Raw genomic sequence first — 14,933 nt, forward strand, 5'->3', positions numbered from 1 at the left:
TATAAAAGAATCTCAGAAAGAGATCCAAAGCTTTGTATGCTTGCCCGTAATTAGCATAATGCAACATACACTTGATAATTGTATTTTTTTTTTAAACTAAACCAAACAAACAATAAATTCTGTAAGTTGTAAAAAACTGAAGACAGAGGAATAAAGAAAACTGGCTAAGCAAATGAACAATAAATCGATGTTAAAAATTATTACGTTACAAATTTGCATTGACAAATTGTCAAAAACCTCCTTAACAGAAGGATAATTTAGAAATATCATAGGTCCTCTAAAGGAAACTTGTGTAATTTTTCAGACAGAAGGTTCTAAAAATAGAATTACAAAAACTGGCAGTTTAAAAAATATCTAATAGATTTTCGAGTACTATGATTCTATGATCTGCACCATATTTTATTGCTTTATACATTTTGTAAAAGTAAAGGCAAGTACCTGTGGAAGCTGTGAAGTTAGTTTTATTCAAATCTCTGACTTGACTGAAGTTGAAAATCCTTAACTATCTCTGTATTACAATATTGCAACCTGGGAACAACAATTTGTTCCTCTTTTCAAAAAAAAAAAAAAAAAACCCAAAAAAAACCAAAAAAACCCACACAAAACCCCAAACCAACAAAAAAACCCACCACAAAAAAAGACCGAAAAATTGTAGCTAGAAACTTCTAGTTTCCTTTCCTAATGACTATTACTACTGACAGCCTTTCTTTTAAGGAGTTAAGTCTTGACTTAGACACACAGTAATTTTACTGTTGAGGGTCAGAATAGTTCAAAGTAAATTTTGACAGAAGAAATATTTAGTATGCATATTTTCAGTTCCTTAAAATTCTCAGAGACTCACTGAATTAGAAAGTCTACACTGCCACTAATTGCTGTTCTCCTACACCCCTTCATCTCTGAGTACAGAACCCATGTGTGGAAAAGCAACCTAACTGTTAACTGACATAGCTATACAACTTTTTCATAGTTACACTGTTTTTCAGGACCAAAATTAAGTTGTGGCTATTGCTAAAAGTGGAAGGCTTGCCCTCCATTTGCTTTCAGCCAGAGTCCACTCTTTTGCCCTATGTAATTGCACAGTTCATGAAACTGGGGAACTGACCCTGCTGAAAGCTAAGTCAACAAAACCATACCAGTTTTAGGGTGGGTCAGGAAACTTAAATACAGCAAGAAAAAAAATGTTACTTTGTTACACCAGGTCTTGGGATAGCTTATTAGAGACTTAAGCATTTGGCTAAATCTGAAGGTGCAGTTGCACTTTTTAAAAAAAAAAAAAAAAAAAAGATTATTCAAAGATTATTCTTTTAGTTCGATCAGTCGTTTGACCAATTTCATTCCATAAAATAGGCAGGCAGGTGTAAATATGCAGATGTGACCCAAAGTATTCAAAAGCACCTTGCTTGCCTTTTTTTGGTGCACACATACACTCCCTTCTGGAATGTCACTCTGACTTGGGGATTAATAGCAAGCCTCCAATTTTTTCACACTTCTGTGCTAAGTAATGTCAGCAAACACAGTTACAACAGCTAAGATAATAAATAAGTTAGAGTAAAAGGAGTTTATCTGACATACAACATATACCTTAATTAGATTAAAAGATCCAGGCAAGCTGAAAAGACATGATGCGCTGGTTTCCACTATCTAACTAGTAAAAACTTGAATAAAGAGAGTTCCTTTCAAAATTTTTAGTTTTCAAAGGCTTTCTGACAAGGAAAGTTTCTATTAACTTCCTGGTAAAGAGTTCTTCTTCCAAACCTTTCTTTCTGTAACAAAGCCAGGAAGTTTCTTCTGGCTGACGACGCCAAAAAAATTTAGAAAGAAACTCTGGTATTTTCTGATGGACTTAATTCTTGCTGAACACCAAATATTGTCTAGAAAAGCTAAAACTGACACATTTATTAATATTTGGGGAAAAAGGAAAAACTTCTAAGTCTATACACAGAACATGCATCAACTGAGAACTGGTCTTCAGCTCCAACGCGCACCATGAGTACATTGCCAGTCTCTGCATACCAGCAGGAATACTGTCAGCGTACCATCACTCTTTATGCTGGATGTGAATATATGGGGACAGCCTCACTCCCTGCAGGGACTGTAACTTAGTATGAGCCAAACAAAATAGAATCACAGTGATGAAACTGGATCTTGATCAATAAAATTAGTTTTATTAAGATCCTCTGATAGCACTCGTATGCCAATCGGTCAAAACCATTTTGTGGTTGCAACTTGTGTTCTTACTGAAATCTTCAGTAAGATATGTCAGATACGACCTTAGTCACCAGCGCCGTCTACTTTGTTTCTCCAAACAGCGGTTTTAAACCAACCTCACTACAGCAGCAACAAGCTACTATGCTTAAATTTCATGCCTTATTTTTATTCAAGCATTCTTTAAGTACAGAAAAAAACCTAAAATCGGGGATGTAAATTTATTAGAGTATTTCCAATACCTTTCCTGAATTTCTAGGTGGAGAGAGAAGTGACAGTACAACCATTCTTTCAGATGGTTCCCTGTTCCTGCAGATGGTGAGGTAGTATATAAGCCAAGAGCTTTTTGCCTGGTTTAGAACTGTTAGTTGATGTAACATCGCCTTCAAAAGCGTATCATACCCGAGCTCTGAAACACATTAATTAGGAAGTAACTCTAAATCACAGGATGCTTCCCCCCCGCCAAACCTGTTCTAGCAAACAAACATTAGAAAGGGATCAAAACCATCTTCCACTAGACATCTTGAAACCATTTTCAGGGTTTTGGTTCCTCTTCTTAACATTTCTTTTCAGTTTAAATAATAATTTTTCAAAGTCCCCTGAATCTGCATTACATCAGTGTTTATGTTCCTTTGATTGATGAAAACCTATTTAGGTTTCTTGACTTTCTGACCTCTCACATGAAATAAAGTAAAAAGAATTTTCCCATCTAGACCAAAATGAACAGAATAATGGTCTATATCTCAAAATTTTGAGGCGTTCTCACAACAGCCATGTCACAGCTGTTTATTAAAGTCTTTATTATGGTTTGGCTTATACTTGGAGTAAGGAAGATGACTAATGCATAAATGCTTTTCAGTTATGACTACTTTAATAGGTATTATAAATACATATTGAAGATGCTATGGAGAAGACACAATGTCGTAGGACACTTGCTACTCACTGAAAAGCAATACCTACACATTTTTCACCAACAGAATCATTTAATACTCAGCTTTGCTTGAAACTTGCTTTTTCTTTTCAAAAGACAAAGTTAATTTCATTTATAAGTTTTTTATGCATAAAGTTTCAGAAGTGCCCCAATTTTTAGTAAACCAATATAAATATTTTCCAATTAATTGAGAAAACATTTTCATTCTTTTAGGAGGGAAAGAGGAGGGAAAGAGGAGGGAAAGAGGAGGGAAAGAGGAGGGAAAGAGGAGGGAAAGAGGAGGGAAAGAGGAGGGAAAGAGGAGGGAAAGAGGAGGGAAAGAGGAGGGAAAGAGGAGGGAAAGAGAGTGCTTGTACAGGAGCACAAACAGGCAAAGGGATTTTAAACAGCTCCTATCTAAGGCTTACTTTATTATAATCAAATATCAATTATAAGAATTTTTTCATTTTTGTAGTTACTATTTAAATATTTAGAAATACTGCAGTCTCATCATGCCATCTCAAAAGGAAAAGTACTTCCCAACTACCACATATAATTTTTTCAGACACTAACTATAGTCTAGGTCTACACTGCTGCATAAGCCTTGGACTTCTGTGCTCAATTCTATTATTTTTAAGGACTCAAGCTCATTTTAAAAAGAACCCGTCTACTAATTGAATAAATTAATTTCAGATATTATTAGGTAAACACCAGACACCATTCTTTAGAATAGAAACTTCTCATACAGAATTAAAAGATTAATCAAAGATTAAATGTATAATAAAAAATATTTTAGAGAAGTTACAACCCAAAAAATAGTATTAAAATGGAGTAATACAGAAGCAATGAAAGAAAGATAAACAAGTGGCCATTTTATATTCAAAGTTAATTCCACCTAAAAGGAATTTGAGCATCTCAGCTATGACAAAAGGCTGGGGTAGCTGGGACAGTTTAGCCTGGTGAAGCAAAGGCTTGGGGGAGCAGGAGGGAATCTCATCAACACATATAAATACCTGAAGGGAGGGTGCACAGATGACTGAGCCAGGCTCTTTTCAGTGGTGCCCAGTAACAGGACCAGTCAATGGGCACAAAGTGAAAAACAGGAGAGTCCATCTGAACATCAGAAAACACTTTTTTTTTTTTAAAAAAAACTGTGAGGGTGACTGAGCACTGGAACAGGTTGCCCAGGAAGGTTGTGGAGTCTCCACCACTGGAGATATTCAAAACCTGTCTGGACATGGTCCTGAGCAACTGGCACTAGGTCGCCCTGCTTGAGCAGCGGGGTTGGACCAGATGACCTCCAGAGGTCCCTTCCAACCTCAACTGTTCTGGGAATTATAATCAGTTTTTTTTCATTAAAAGCTAAGAAAAGAAACACACAAAGAAAGGACAGATCAAATACTTAGGAAGCAGTGTTGACCATGGTATTTTTATGACTATATCAATTAATGGCTTCATCACCAAATGGCAATGCAATTCAAACAAAAATAATAGTTAAGCTTTGGGGGGGGGGGAAGAAATCTCAATTTAATGCAAGTAAATGATTATAAAATGCATTCTTAAGTTCTAGAGGCTATTTTACAGGAACAATTCCAGTGGAAGTCGAACACCTGGAGAATGGAAAGAACACATCCAACTATGTTTTCAGTTCAATTAAAAAAAGGTAACTGGGATGCAGTAAGAATTTCCATATCATGATGCTTCACAGCATTTCAAGGTCTACACGCATGGATCCATATACAGAATTCAAAAAAGAAGTTTTAATTATTTTCAAATCCACCCAGTGACTTGAAACAAAAACAATAAAAGACCTGCCAAAATCTCTAATGTCACTGAAGAGCTGTTAATATTACAAAAATGGGAAGCAGTGTTCATATTACAAAAACGGGAAGCAGAAGAGTACCGCTTTCTGAATCTGATACACATCTGGAGTGACTGTATTTCAGCAATTCTGACTGGTAAACATGTACAACTTCAAGCAACCTAGATGCATTTTAAATAGGATGAGTTTTACTTGAGCAAAATATCATCATAAATTTATGCTTGTCTACAATCCCACTTAACTATGTCAAAAGTGAAACTAAAAGTTGAAACAGGTCTTTGAACTTCATCAACAACTTGCTTTGATCTGTTATTACCGAACAAGGTGGGCAATAAGGATCTGAATTCAAAAACTGTAAAACTAGCATGTCTAACCTTTAGTCTGTAAAAATCCCTGCTCTTCTCATTTATGTGTCAAAGACAACATTTACTTTGCATCTTTTTATTAATTTAAAATAGAATTTATTTTTTATCTTACTAACTCATAGCACACTGAGGAATGAGTTCCAAAAAGACACAATACTAGTCAATGAACAATGGTATTAGGATCATTTTGGTGACAGTATTTTTGTGAAACATTTAAGAGAAACAAAAAAAAAAAACCCCTCCCAAATGTATTTTTTTCCATATCTCACAAATTAAAAAGGATTAGATAATGCCTGATTTCCAATACAGGTCATATTACTTAAGAATAAGGTAAAGAATTTACTCAGTGCTGAGTAAAAGAAAGTTTTTACTCCATGCTATGTTTCCTGGTTAATTTTTTACTCTATAAAATAGAGATTTTCTGATTTCTTCTTGTAAGTAAGAAGTGTGTCACATACCTGTTGCGTGTTTCTTTGTGACTGTAAACTGGACTGCAGCCTTCTCAACAGAGGAACACCATTCCTAGACAGTCTCTTAAGCAACCAGTAACTGTGCACTCGTTCAACAAACTGCTTCTTCCGCTGAATGGCCACCTGATTCATAATCTTATTTAATCTAAAATATGGAAAAACTGACATTGTATTTTTCGCAGCAAAGCATAAAAAATATTTGTCTATGGAAGTTAAACATCAGACATATATGAGATGTATAATGTTACAGCAGCAGCAATCACCGTATTACTACTTTCTTTCAATGACACCCCTTCCAGTACACTTATTTCCCAGCAGTAGGTTACAATCAAACACAGCCGCTTGACAATGTAGTTTCTACCAAATACATTAAGGTACTTTACAAAACTAAAGGGTATCAATTTTTTCATTATCATTATCTCAAGAGCAATCCCAGATTAAGGCTGAGAATAAAACTTTATGCGCATTTTAGAATTACCTTCCTGTTGAAAATAAAATCAGAAATAAAGCTCTAAATCCCTACAAAAGTTTTCAGATCATTTGTTGCCATCTTCACAATTAGTTTTTTTTGAAGACAATATATCTTCAGACTTTTTACACAAAAACATGCAACAAAAGGATTGTATTACTCATCTACTAATATTAAAGTTTTCGTAAATAAAGCGAACAAAAAATGTAAAACAGAACACTTATGATTTTACCACACACATATGATGAAAATATCCACACAGGAAAGATGCAAGAGAGGATGACACACACAATCAAGCACAACATCTTGATTAAATAGTATTTTTTCCAAACTTGTTTTTTACCAGATGCAAATACTGTTTACATATATTTTGTTTACAAATACTCTAGGAAAGTGCTGTATGAACATCACATGCAACAAACTTTGACTTTTTAAAACAATGACACATTAAAATGTCCCAAGTCTCACACAACACTAACTTCTCAAAACTTAGATTAAAAAAAAAAGTTTATCTGAAACAGATCTTTAACTCTCTGTGCCTACAATGTCTTGAAATCATGGCAAAAATGTAAAAAAGAAAGTTGATGGTTGTAAAATGAAAAGATCTTTGTAGGATATTGCAGGGATTTCTCACTGGTGGCAGCCCTTGCAAAATTAACACAAGATGGCCCAAGGCACCAACCACCTGTATTGTTAGGGGGACTGTTCATTCATTTGGGGGCAGTGGTGAGTTGGACAGAGAAAAGGATTTCCCCAAGCTGGACGCAAGACAGACTTAGAGAAAGGATAATATCAATGAACAGAAATCTGTTAATTCTGCACTCAGTATATTACTGCCCATAGAAAAACTCTACAGTGGATAGTAGGAGGTTTATCAGAGATTCTCCAATAAAACTTAATACCAAAATAGGCAAAATTAAATTCAAGAAGTGCCTGATTTTTCGACCACTACTGTGAAATGTTTAAATAAAAATCAGGAACATATACACATACTAGTATTTTTCTGCTTTTTCCCTTTTAATATTAGGAATAAAGCAGTTTCACAGGTTAAGTGGTAGAAGTAGTCAAATACCTAAACAAAAGGTAAAGCTGTAAGTAAACCTTGGTTAAAATGATTTTTAAGAACAGCTGAGAAACATGAATATTTTTCAGGCAGACATACAAGCGAGTCTACAAGTGAGTTCACCAACAGTCATCTACCCCTGGTTGTTTTTCCTGGGCTGCAGAGAAGGTAAGGAGCAACAGGTCTACTCAGTGCTACACTAACTGTAGCTACAGAGCTTTCAGTCATCACAGGGTAAAGGCAGAGCAAACACAGGTTTTCTTCAAAATACAGTGCCATTGTGTCCTTTGGTTCTTCAGTGACATTGTTTTTCAATGAATAACTAAGCCAGTTAGGCATTCTTGAAAAATTTTAGCTTAACTTAAAGCTTAGAAAGTCTGCAGATGGACTTAGGACTGTCTTGTAAGTCTTTCACTGAAGGGCAGAGGCAGGCTCCACGAAGACTTACTCAATGCAGAACAGGCCTTAATGCGACTATATTAAACTTTGAACACAACAGAATTACAATTAATCATAGAATGCAATCACAATCAAATAATTACTTTCACAGCTCTCTCTTGGAAAGGGCAAAACCTACCGAACTGAGCCAAAAAAAGCAGAGCCAAAAAAAGCAGAGCCAAATATATACGTATTTGGAAAGATCAGAGAATTGCAACTTAACATGAAGAAAGGTGCCTTGGCTTCACGCCCATCAGATGTGGCAAGACTAAGCAAACGTCTTTAATTACAGCTTTAACTACATTTGCCCATTCACATAACAAACCATTCTGTTCATAGATAATTATAACAGTAAAGTGTTAGAATAAGCTTAGGAAAGATGTTCACAGAAGATATTCTCCAACTTTAAAAATACAAATAAACAGAAGGTAATTTGGAGTGCAGAAACTACCTAACAATGGGTAGGAATCTACTCCTCTCTGCCTTCCCTCCAAATAAAAACAAATAAATATTGGCTGTTCATATTTCATTTAGATGCCAGACTTTGGTAGTGGCAATATGCCACCAATTGCCCCTTAATTTCTCAAAATACAGAAGTCAGAGGCTCTCCACATGGCAGGTATCTATGGAGCCTCTACACCATGATCATATTGACATAACAAGGATATTATACCTGCTGTTAGACCCTAAGAACGCACTAACTATAGCACAGTTCTTTGATCATCTTTTTGCTTAGTCATATACTCCCAGGTAGACTTTTACTGTCCGAAACACTTTAAATTTTGACAGACAATAAAACCATTTTGGGGAAATAAGAAACAATTTGTCCGCTGCTGTAGGACCCCAGAAGTAGCAGAGATTGGGTATTGAGTTTGAAGCTCCCACCCTTGAGAGCACTACCATATTGGGAAAGAGGTTCTCACTCACAAAGATACATTCAGCTGCAGGGAAGCTGAACACAACTATGAAATAAGGCACCTAAGTATGCACCAGTCCTGAGCAAGTTCCTTTCTGCTACCTGAGCTTGAACTAAATTTGTAAATGTTGAAATTAAATTTTCACTCCAGAATTTAGAAATTCTTTGATGTCTTAGAGGACCTTGCTGCACATTCCACTTCCTTTTTTTCAATAGAGAAATGTACTTTAACAGAAATTATTGAAGAGTAAAAAAAAAAGTATATACTTGAGGCAGGTAAGGGAGAGCTATTTGAAGACTTCATAGTTTTGCAATCCAGGATCTGACTTGCACAAGGCAGGATTAACTGCTACACTACACTGACAAATCCCCCACACAGAGGCAAGGCTTACAGAACTTAGGTCACCTCCCAGAACTACACAAAACAGCTCAGCAAAGGCTTTTTTTGGTAAGGTGTCAGTCCACCCTAGAACTTTATTCACGTTGTAGTGGGCAAGGTTTTGGTAGCAGGGGGGCTACAGGGTGGCTTCTGTGAGAAGCTGCTAGAGGCTTCCCCTGTGTCCAACGGGGCCAATGCCAGCTGGCTCCAAGATGGACCCTCCGCTGGCCAAGGCCAAGCCCATCAGCAATGGTGGTAGTGCCTCTGGGATAACATATTTAAGAAGGAGGCGGGGGGGGGGGGGGGGGGGAAGGGAACACAAACTGCAGCTGGAGTGAGAATACGTGAGAGGAACAACCATGCAAACACCAAAGTGTGTGAAGAAGGAGGGGGAGGAGGTGTTCCAAGCACTACAACAGAGATTCCCCTGCAGCCCCTGGTGCAGCCCATGGTGAGGCAGCTGTGCCCCTGCAGCCATGGGGGTTAACCATGGAGCAGAGATCCACCTGCAGCCTGTGCAGGACCCCATGCCAGAGCAGGTGGATGCCCAAAGGAGGCTGTGACCCTGTGGGAAGCCCATGCTGGAACAAGCTCCTGGCAGGACCTGTGGACCCACGGAGAAAGGAGCCCAGGCTGGAGCAGGTTTGCTGGCAGGACTTGTGACCCTGTGGGGGACCCACACTGGAGCAGTCTGCTCCTGAAGGACTGCACCCCATGGAAGGGACCCACGCTGGAGCAGTTTGTGAAGAACTGCAGCCCATGGGAAGGACTCGCATTGGAGAAGTTCATGGAGGTCTGTCTCCCGTGGGAGGAACCCCACAGTGGAGCAGGGGAAGAGTGTGAGGAGTCCTGCCCTGAGGAGGAAGGAGTGGCAGAGTTGTGTGATGAACTGACCACAACCCCCATTCCCCATCCCCCTGCACCGTGGAGTTCAGCCCGGGAAGAAGGGAGGGGCGGGGGAAGGTGTTTTTTAAGATTTAGTTTTTATTTTCTCATTACCTTACTCTGATTTGATTGGTAATAAATTAAACCGATTTCCTCAAGTCAAGTCTGTTTTGCCCGTGACAGTAATTGCCGAGTGATCTCTCCCTGCCCTTATCTTGACCCATGAACCTTTCGTTATATTTCCTCTCCCCTGTCCAGCTAAGCAGGGGGAGTGATAGAGCGGCCTTGGTGGGCACCTGGCATCCAGAACAGCTTTTTGTAGTGTTTTATTTTCTAATGGCAACTCAAGAATAGTACTGGGAGGAAAAAAAAAAAAAAAAAAATCAGATCTTTAAAGCACACATTAAACACAAGTGTATCAATTGAACCTGTACTTTCTCTTCAGAAAAAATAGACCAGTCTCATTGCAATGAGCAATCTCATTACTTAATAATTTTTTATATCTCTGTTAAGATTGCTAAATAAGTGCAAGACTACTATTGAAGACAGCTTACAAAGAAGAGAATGTAGGAACATACGTCTGGAAGATACTACCAGAGTTACTGTCTTCACTATCACAACTGACTTTAGATACGTCACAGGGGAAAAAAAAAGAAAAGCTATAACTATATTGGCTACAGAAAGGAAGGTTCTGCATGGAACAGAGAATTCGTTTAGACAAAATTCCCAGGGAGCATCCTGAAACGGACCGTGTTAAGTGCTAAACACTTTTCTCTCAAAACATTTAAACGATTAACACAATTAAGCTAAACCCAGAGCAGAACAGTTCATACACTGTAACCTGCTGCAGCCTGAACCACTGTTCTGAGGCTTTAAGAACAGCTCAGTGTGGCTCACAGTATGTTGTTTTTCCCTCAACATATCAGTTATTTAAAATAAAGTACACTGAAAAAAGAATTTGAAAATTCTTAAAAAGGTGGCTGTTCCCATGAAATTCAGTAGCTGCTGTTATATAACTGGTCCCATAAAAGAAGCATTAGGTTTCAAGCTGATGACCGCCGCAGCCTTTTGATGTTTTGGCACCACCAGTCATACTCCCTCTTGTTTTTTCCTTTTTTTGGGGCTACATTCCAAGACTACACAGATGTCAAAACATTTTGCAAAACTGTTTTATTGTGCCACAGGCAACTGAGAAAGCCAGTAGTACTTCCCTTCCCCAGCCCCACTTGTATCTGACTGTGAAACACTGTGACGTGCACAACAAACATGATACAGAGGTATCATACAATTCCCTATTTGTCTTTAGAAAGGGAAAGGTCCCTTTTCAACAAAAGCTTTCAAACAGCACCTGCAGTTCCCAGCCTGAAACCGTAGTTTAGGCTGAAGTGTAAACCACAGCATTAAAAATATGCTGCATTTACAAAAGCAACAGAAGGATGAGGAGAGGAAACTGGTTTGTTTGAAAGGCTAAGACAGACTCAAATAATTTAATTTAAAATGAAAGTTTACTAGACAACAGCTTTGATGAGAAACTGCAATTTATCAGCTGATCTACACCAACCTTCTCACACAGAACCATCTGATGGGTAACCTACCCTGCAAAGGGTGATACTCTTAATGCTCTGGTCAAAGTATTCAGAGAAAGCTGAGTGTTACTCAGCCCTGTGTTTCCTCATCTTTTAGATAAATGCATAAAATAATTTTCATCAACATAAGACATGTGCTCTTGTCATATTAGCAACCTCACAGCTTCCTTCTTCCCACTCATGACTGCCTTCCTCTCCCAGTTTCAGTTACATGTCACTGTGGCAACTACAGCAACCGGTTACAAGAAAAAGTGAAAACAGTATTTTTGGTGACTGTGCAGCCGTTGAACATAAGAAAGCCAAAGAGAGATAATCAGCCACTTTTCTGTTAATCACCACTACCGCTCCACCGACCATATATGCTTTTTAACACCACAGATATCATTTTAGTATTATATGAAGACTTCTATAGCGTCTCTCCATTCTCAAGTTTTCAAAATACAAACTGGAGAGAAAATTTCCTTAAGTATGTGATTTTGCCCATGTTACTATAGTAACTCAGCCAGAAGGAATTTAATATGAAAACCTGTAAGATTAAGTAAGATCAAACACCCACTAAAACCAATCAATTTTTAAACATGAACTAAACCTAGTATTTTAATTACTATACTTCTCCTGAGCCTCCAGTTTCATCAATTTGTTATTTTGAATCTTCCTTTATTCAACACAGCTGTATTAAAGGTATATGCAAAGGACTAGCAAAACTAAACTATACACTGTAAAATTGTATTCAGTATCACTAAAGTACCAGTTTCTCTTGACCTACGGTAACACCCATAAACAATCAAATGATGTTCCACTTTACTGGGCAAATAAAATACCCCTATTTTCCAACACAAAGATTGCAGACATTTCTAAAACCTGTCAGAACAAAACATAAAAAATGTAAATTGAACAAATTGCAACAAAGTAAACTGAGTTTCAAGAACATTTGAATTTTCAAGCCTTGCTCAGCAAAGTTCCACAGAACATACCAAGACTCATAAGGAAGCAGGAAAGACACAAAAATTACCTACAGACAATTACAGTAATTCCACTGACACTAACTGGAAGAGAATTAAAAGGAAAAGAGAATAAAAAGCTATGGAAGTGTCTATTTTGGAAACTGGAATTAATTCTGGCACCTTGCCAACTCTCCCTCCTACTTCCACACCCAAAAACTGCAGCTTTCGAAGATGAGAAAGCCTGCTTGGACAGATGAAACACTACTCGTACCACACAGATCCTCCGGCAGCAGCTGCCTATCAAACAGTGTTTGTAAAACTCACCTTTCAATATACTTTTTTTAAAAAAAAAAAAAAAAAACCAAACCAGCAGAGAGACAGTTTTGTTGCTGTGTCTGTATGTTATCCCCTCCCTCAATAAAAAGTTCAAGCTACTGCATTATTTCTTAACTAAAAATAACCCAAACAAAGCCTTTTGATCAGCTTTAAAGACAGCACAGGTAGATGAATAACAGTGTAAAAACTGGAGTCCATTCACATGTCTTTATTTCCTTTTGAAAAAGGGTAAGGATAAGGTTTCTTTCGTAACTAGCAGAAGTCAGCTATGTACCCAACAGGGTACATATCAAATCCTGAAAAGACTGACAATGATTTCATTTAAACTTCTGTGCAACAATTCTGCAGAATCCCCATGTGACGAATACACACTTTCCTAATTATAACTACTTTCCAGCTTTTGTATTGAAGATTTGAAGAAACAGGAATGTCCCGTTCCCAGAATCACTGCCTCTACTAGTCTAACACTGTGTTTAATCATCTTCACAGTTACTCCTTTTTGTCTGTATGTTTTAAAATTCTAGCTATTAAATTTGCCTTTCTCTGCTAGGTTGATAATTCAACAGTATATCTACTGATAACATCTTCTGAAGCCTGAAAGTCTCTCCACGTCCCTATTCTTTATTCTACATTTATTAGTATTTAAGTAATACTTCACTTTGACTGAACATGTAGGAAGCACTTTTTCTTGCTTCACGTGATTGTGAAACCAAGTATTTATTTTTCAACTTGAGCAAACAGCTTGTAAAATTTTTCTTGGACAGGAAAAGTAGAACATTGAACTTAAGAGTTAAGAAAATGCTGTGTTATTTCAGTCAATTGTCTGTTAGTTTTAACAGGTTACTTCGTTCCTATTTTAACAATTAAGTTTGTGATCTTCCAAACCTTTGGATAAGGAAAAAACCAAAACAAAAAAACTCCACCCTGTCATACTGGAAAACTTTAGTCTTCTCAGAAAAATCACATGCATACATTTACTTCTGCCACTTCCTATACATAATATGGAGTCATGACTTTTCCTTAAAATTACTCAAAATATTTTTCTGTGTTTTTGTAGTAGTCATAACCGTACCACACACAATTTTGAAATCTAATCTCAAAAGGCTAAATTCACATGAGAAGATAAAGTATTAATCAAAAATGGCCTTTTTATCTGTAATAAAAGAAATCTCAGTATTTATCTACTCATTTTTGTGCACTCTAACTTGACTATTGAATAAAAAACTGCCAGGAGACAGCTCTTCAGACAATGCATTCTGAAAATCATGGTTTTGTGTGGCACTTATAAGACACAACACTCTCTAATCACCACCAAAAAAATCTAATGAAAGTTCACATAACTGGCGAAACTCAGAAGTGCTGAAAAATAAGAACAGGTGAATTTTTGTCTTCATGACTCCATTATCACATATATGATCAGTGCGGACTGAAACCCTTAGAGGACACACAGAATACTAATGGTACACCTTACAGAAATATCTAATGTATTAATTTCTGTTTTAAGCTTCTTTGCCCTCTACATGGAAAATAAACGGAAGACAGAAAAGAAAAAAAAGAAAAAGAAAATTATATGTACACCATATTCCTATAACCATTTTGTAAAAAGGGCATATTTAAATCTGAGACAGCACTTCCATCCTCTGGATTTTGGGGCAGGGGAGCCAGAAATCACCCCTCGGACATCCATCAATGTGGCTTTTAATGCCAGATATACAAGTGTCTTCCCCATTACTTTTATGCAAAAACAAAATCCACTTTTACAACCTATTTAATAAGTCACACTTTCTCAAACACATTAATTCTTATTAAGTAAGCCAACCAGAGTCTAGATGAACTAGCTTGAAAATAAAGCTCTAAAGTTACCTTTTAAATACCACTGAGGCAAAGCTAGTGAACACTGTAGTAGCTCTTTTCTTGATTTAGGCAAAATTATTTTTTCATTTAAGCAAGGAGGTCAGGATGACCTTAGCAGTAGCTTCCACATGCATCAGAAAGCTTTCGAAGTCTATCAATTTTACAAGAAACATCAGTAGAAGATAACTGCTAGCATCCCCTTCCACTTTACCTAGGTGGTTCCATCCATCTACTTCCCAGAAACATCCGACTTTTAGATTAAGCTCATTTCTGCCTTTTCAAAAAAAAAAA

General features: G+C 37.2%; 1 protein-coding gene across 4 annotated transcripts in view; it reads right to left on the reverse strand.

The window, feature by feature from the left end:
- Positions 1-14,933, reverse strand: part of BRD1 (bromodomain containing 1) — a 63,015-nt gene that overhangs the window by 38,410 nt on the left and 9,672 nt on the right. For all 4 annotated transcript variants that reach the window (XM_075727742.1, XM_075727739.1, XM_075727740.1 and 1 more), the window contains exon 3: positions 5,761-5,917. In XM_075727742.1, coding sequence (XP_075583857.1) covers positions 5,761-5,917 — 157 coding nt within the window. The remainder of the gene's footprint in view (positions 1-5,760; positions 5,918-14,933) is intronic.

This window comes from Pelecanus crispus, chromosome 1 (assembly GCF_030463565.1).
Source record: "Pelecanus crispus isolate bPelCri1 chromosome 1, bPelCri1.pri, whole genome shotgun sequence".
Taxonomy (NCBI): domain Eukaryota; kingdom Metazoa; phylum Chordata; class Aves; order Pelecaniformes; family Pelecanidae; genus Pelecanus; species Pelecanus crispus.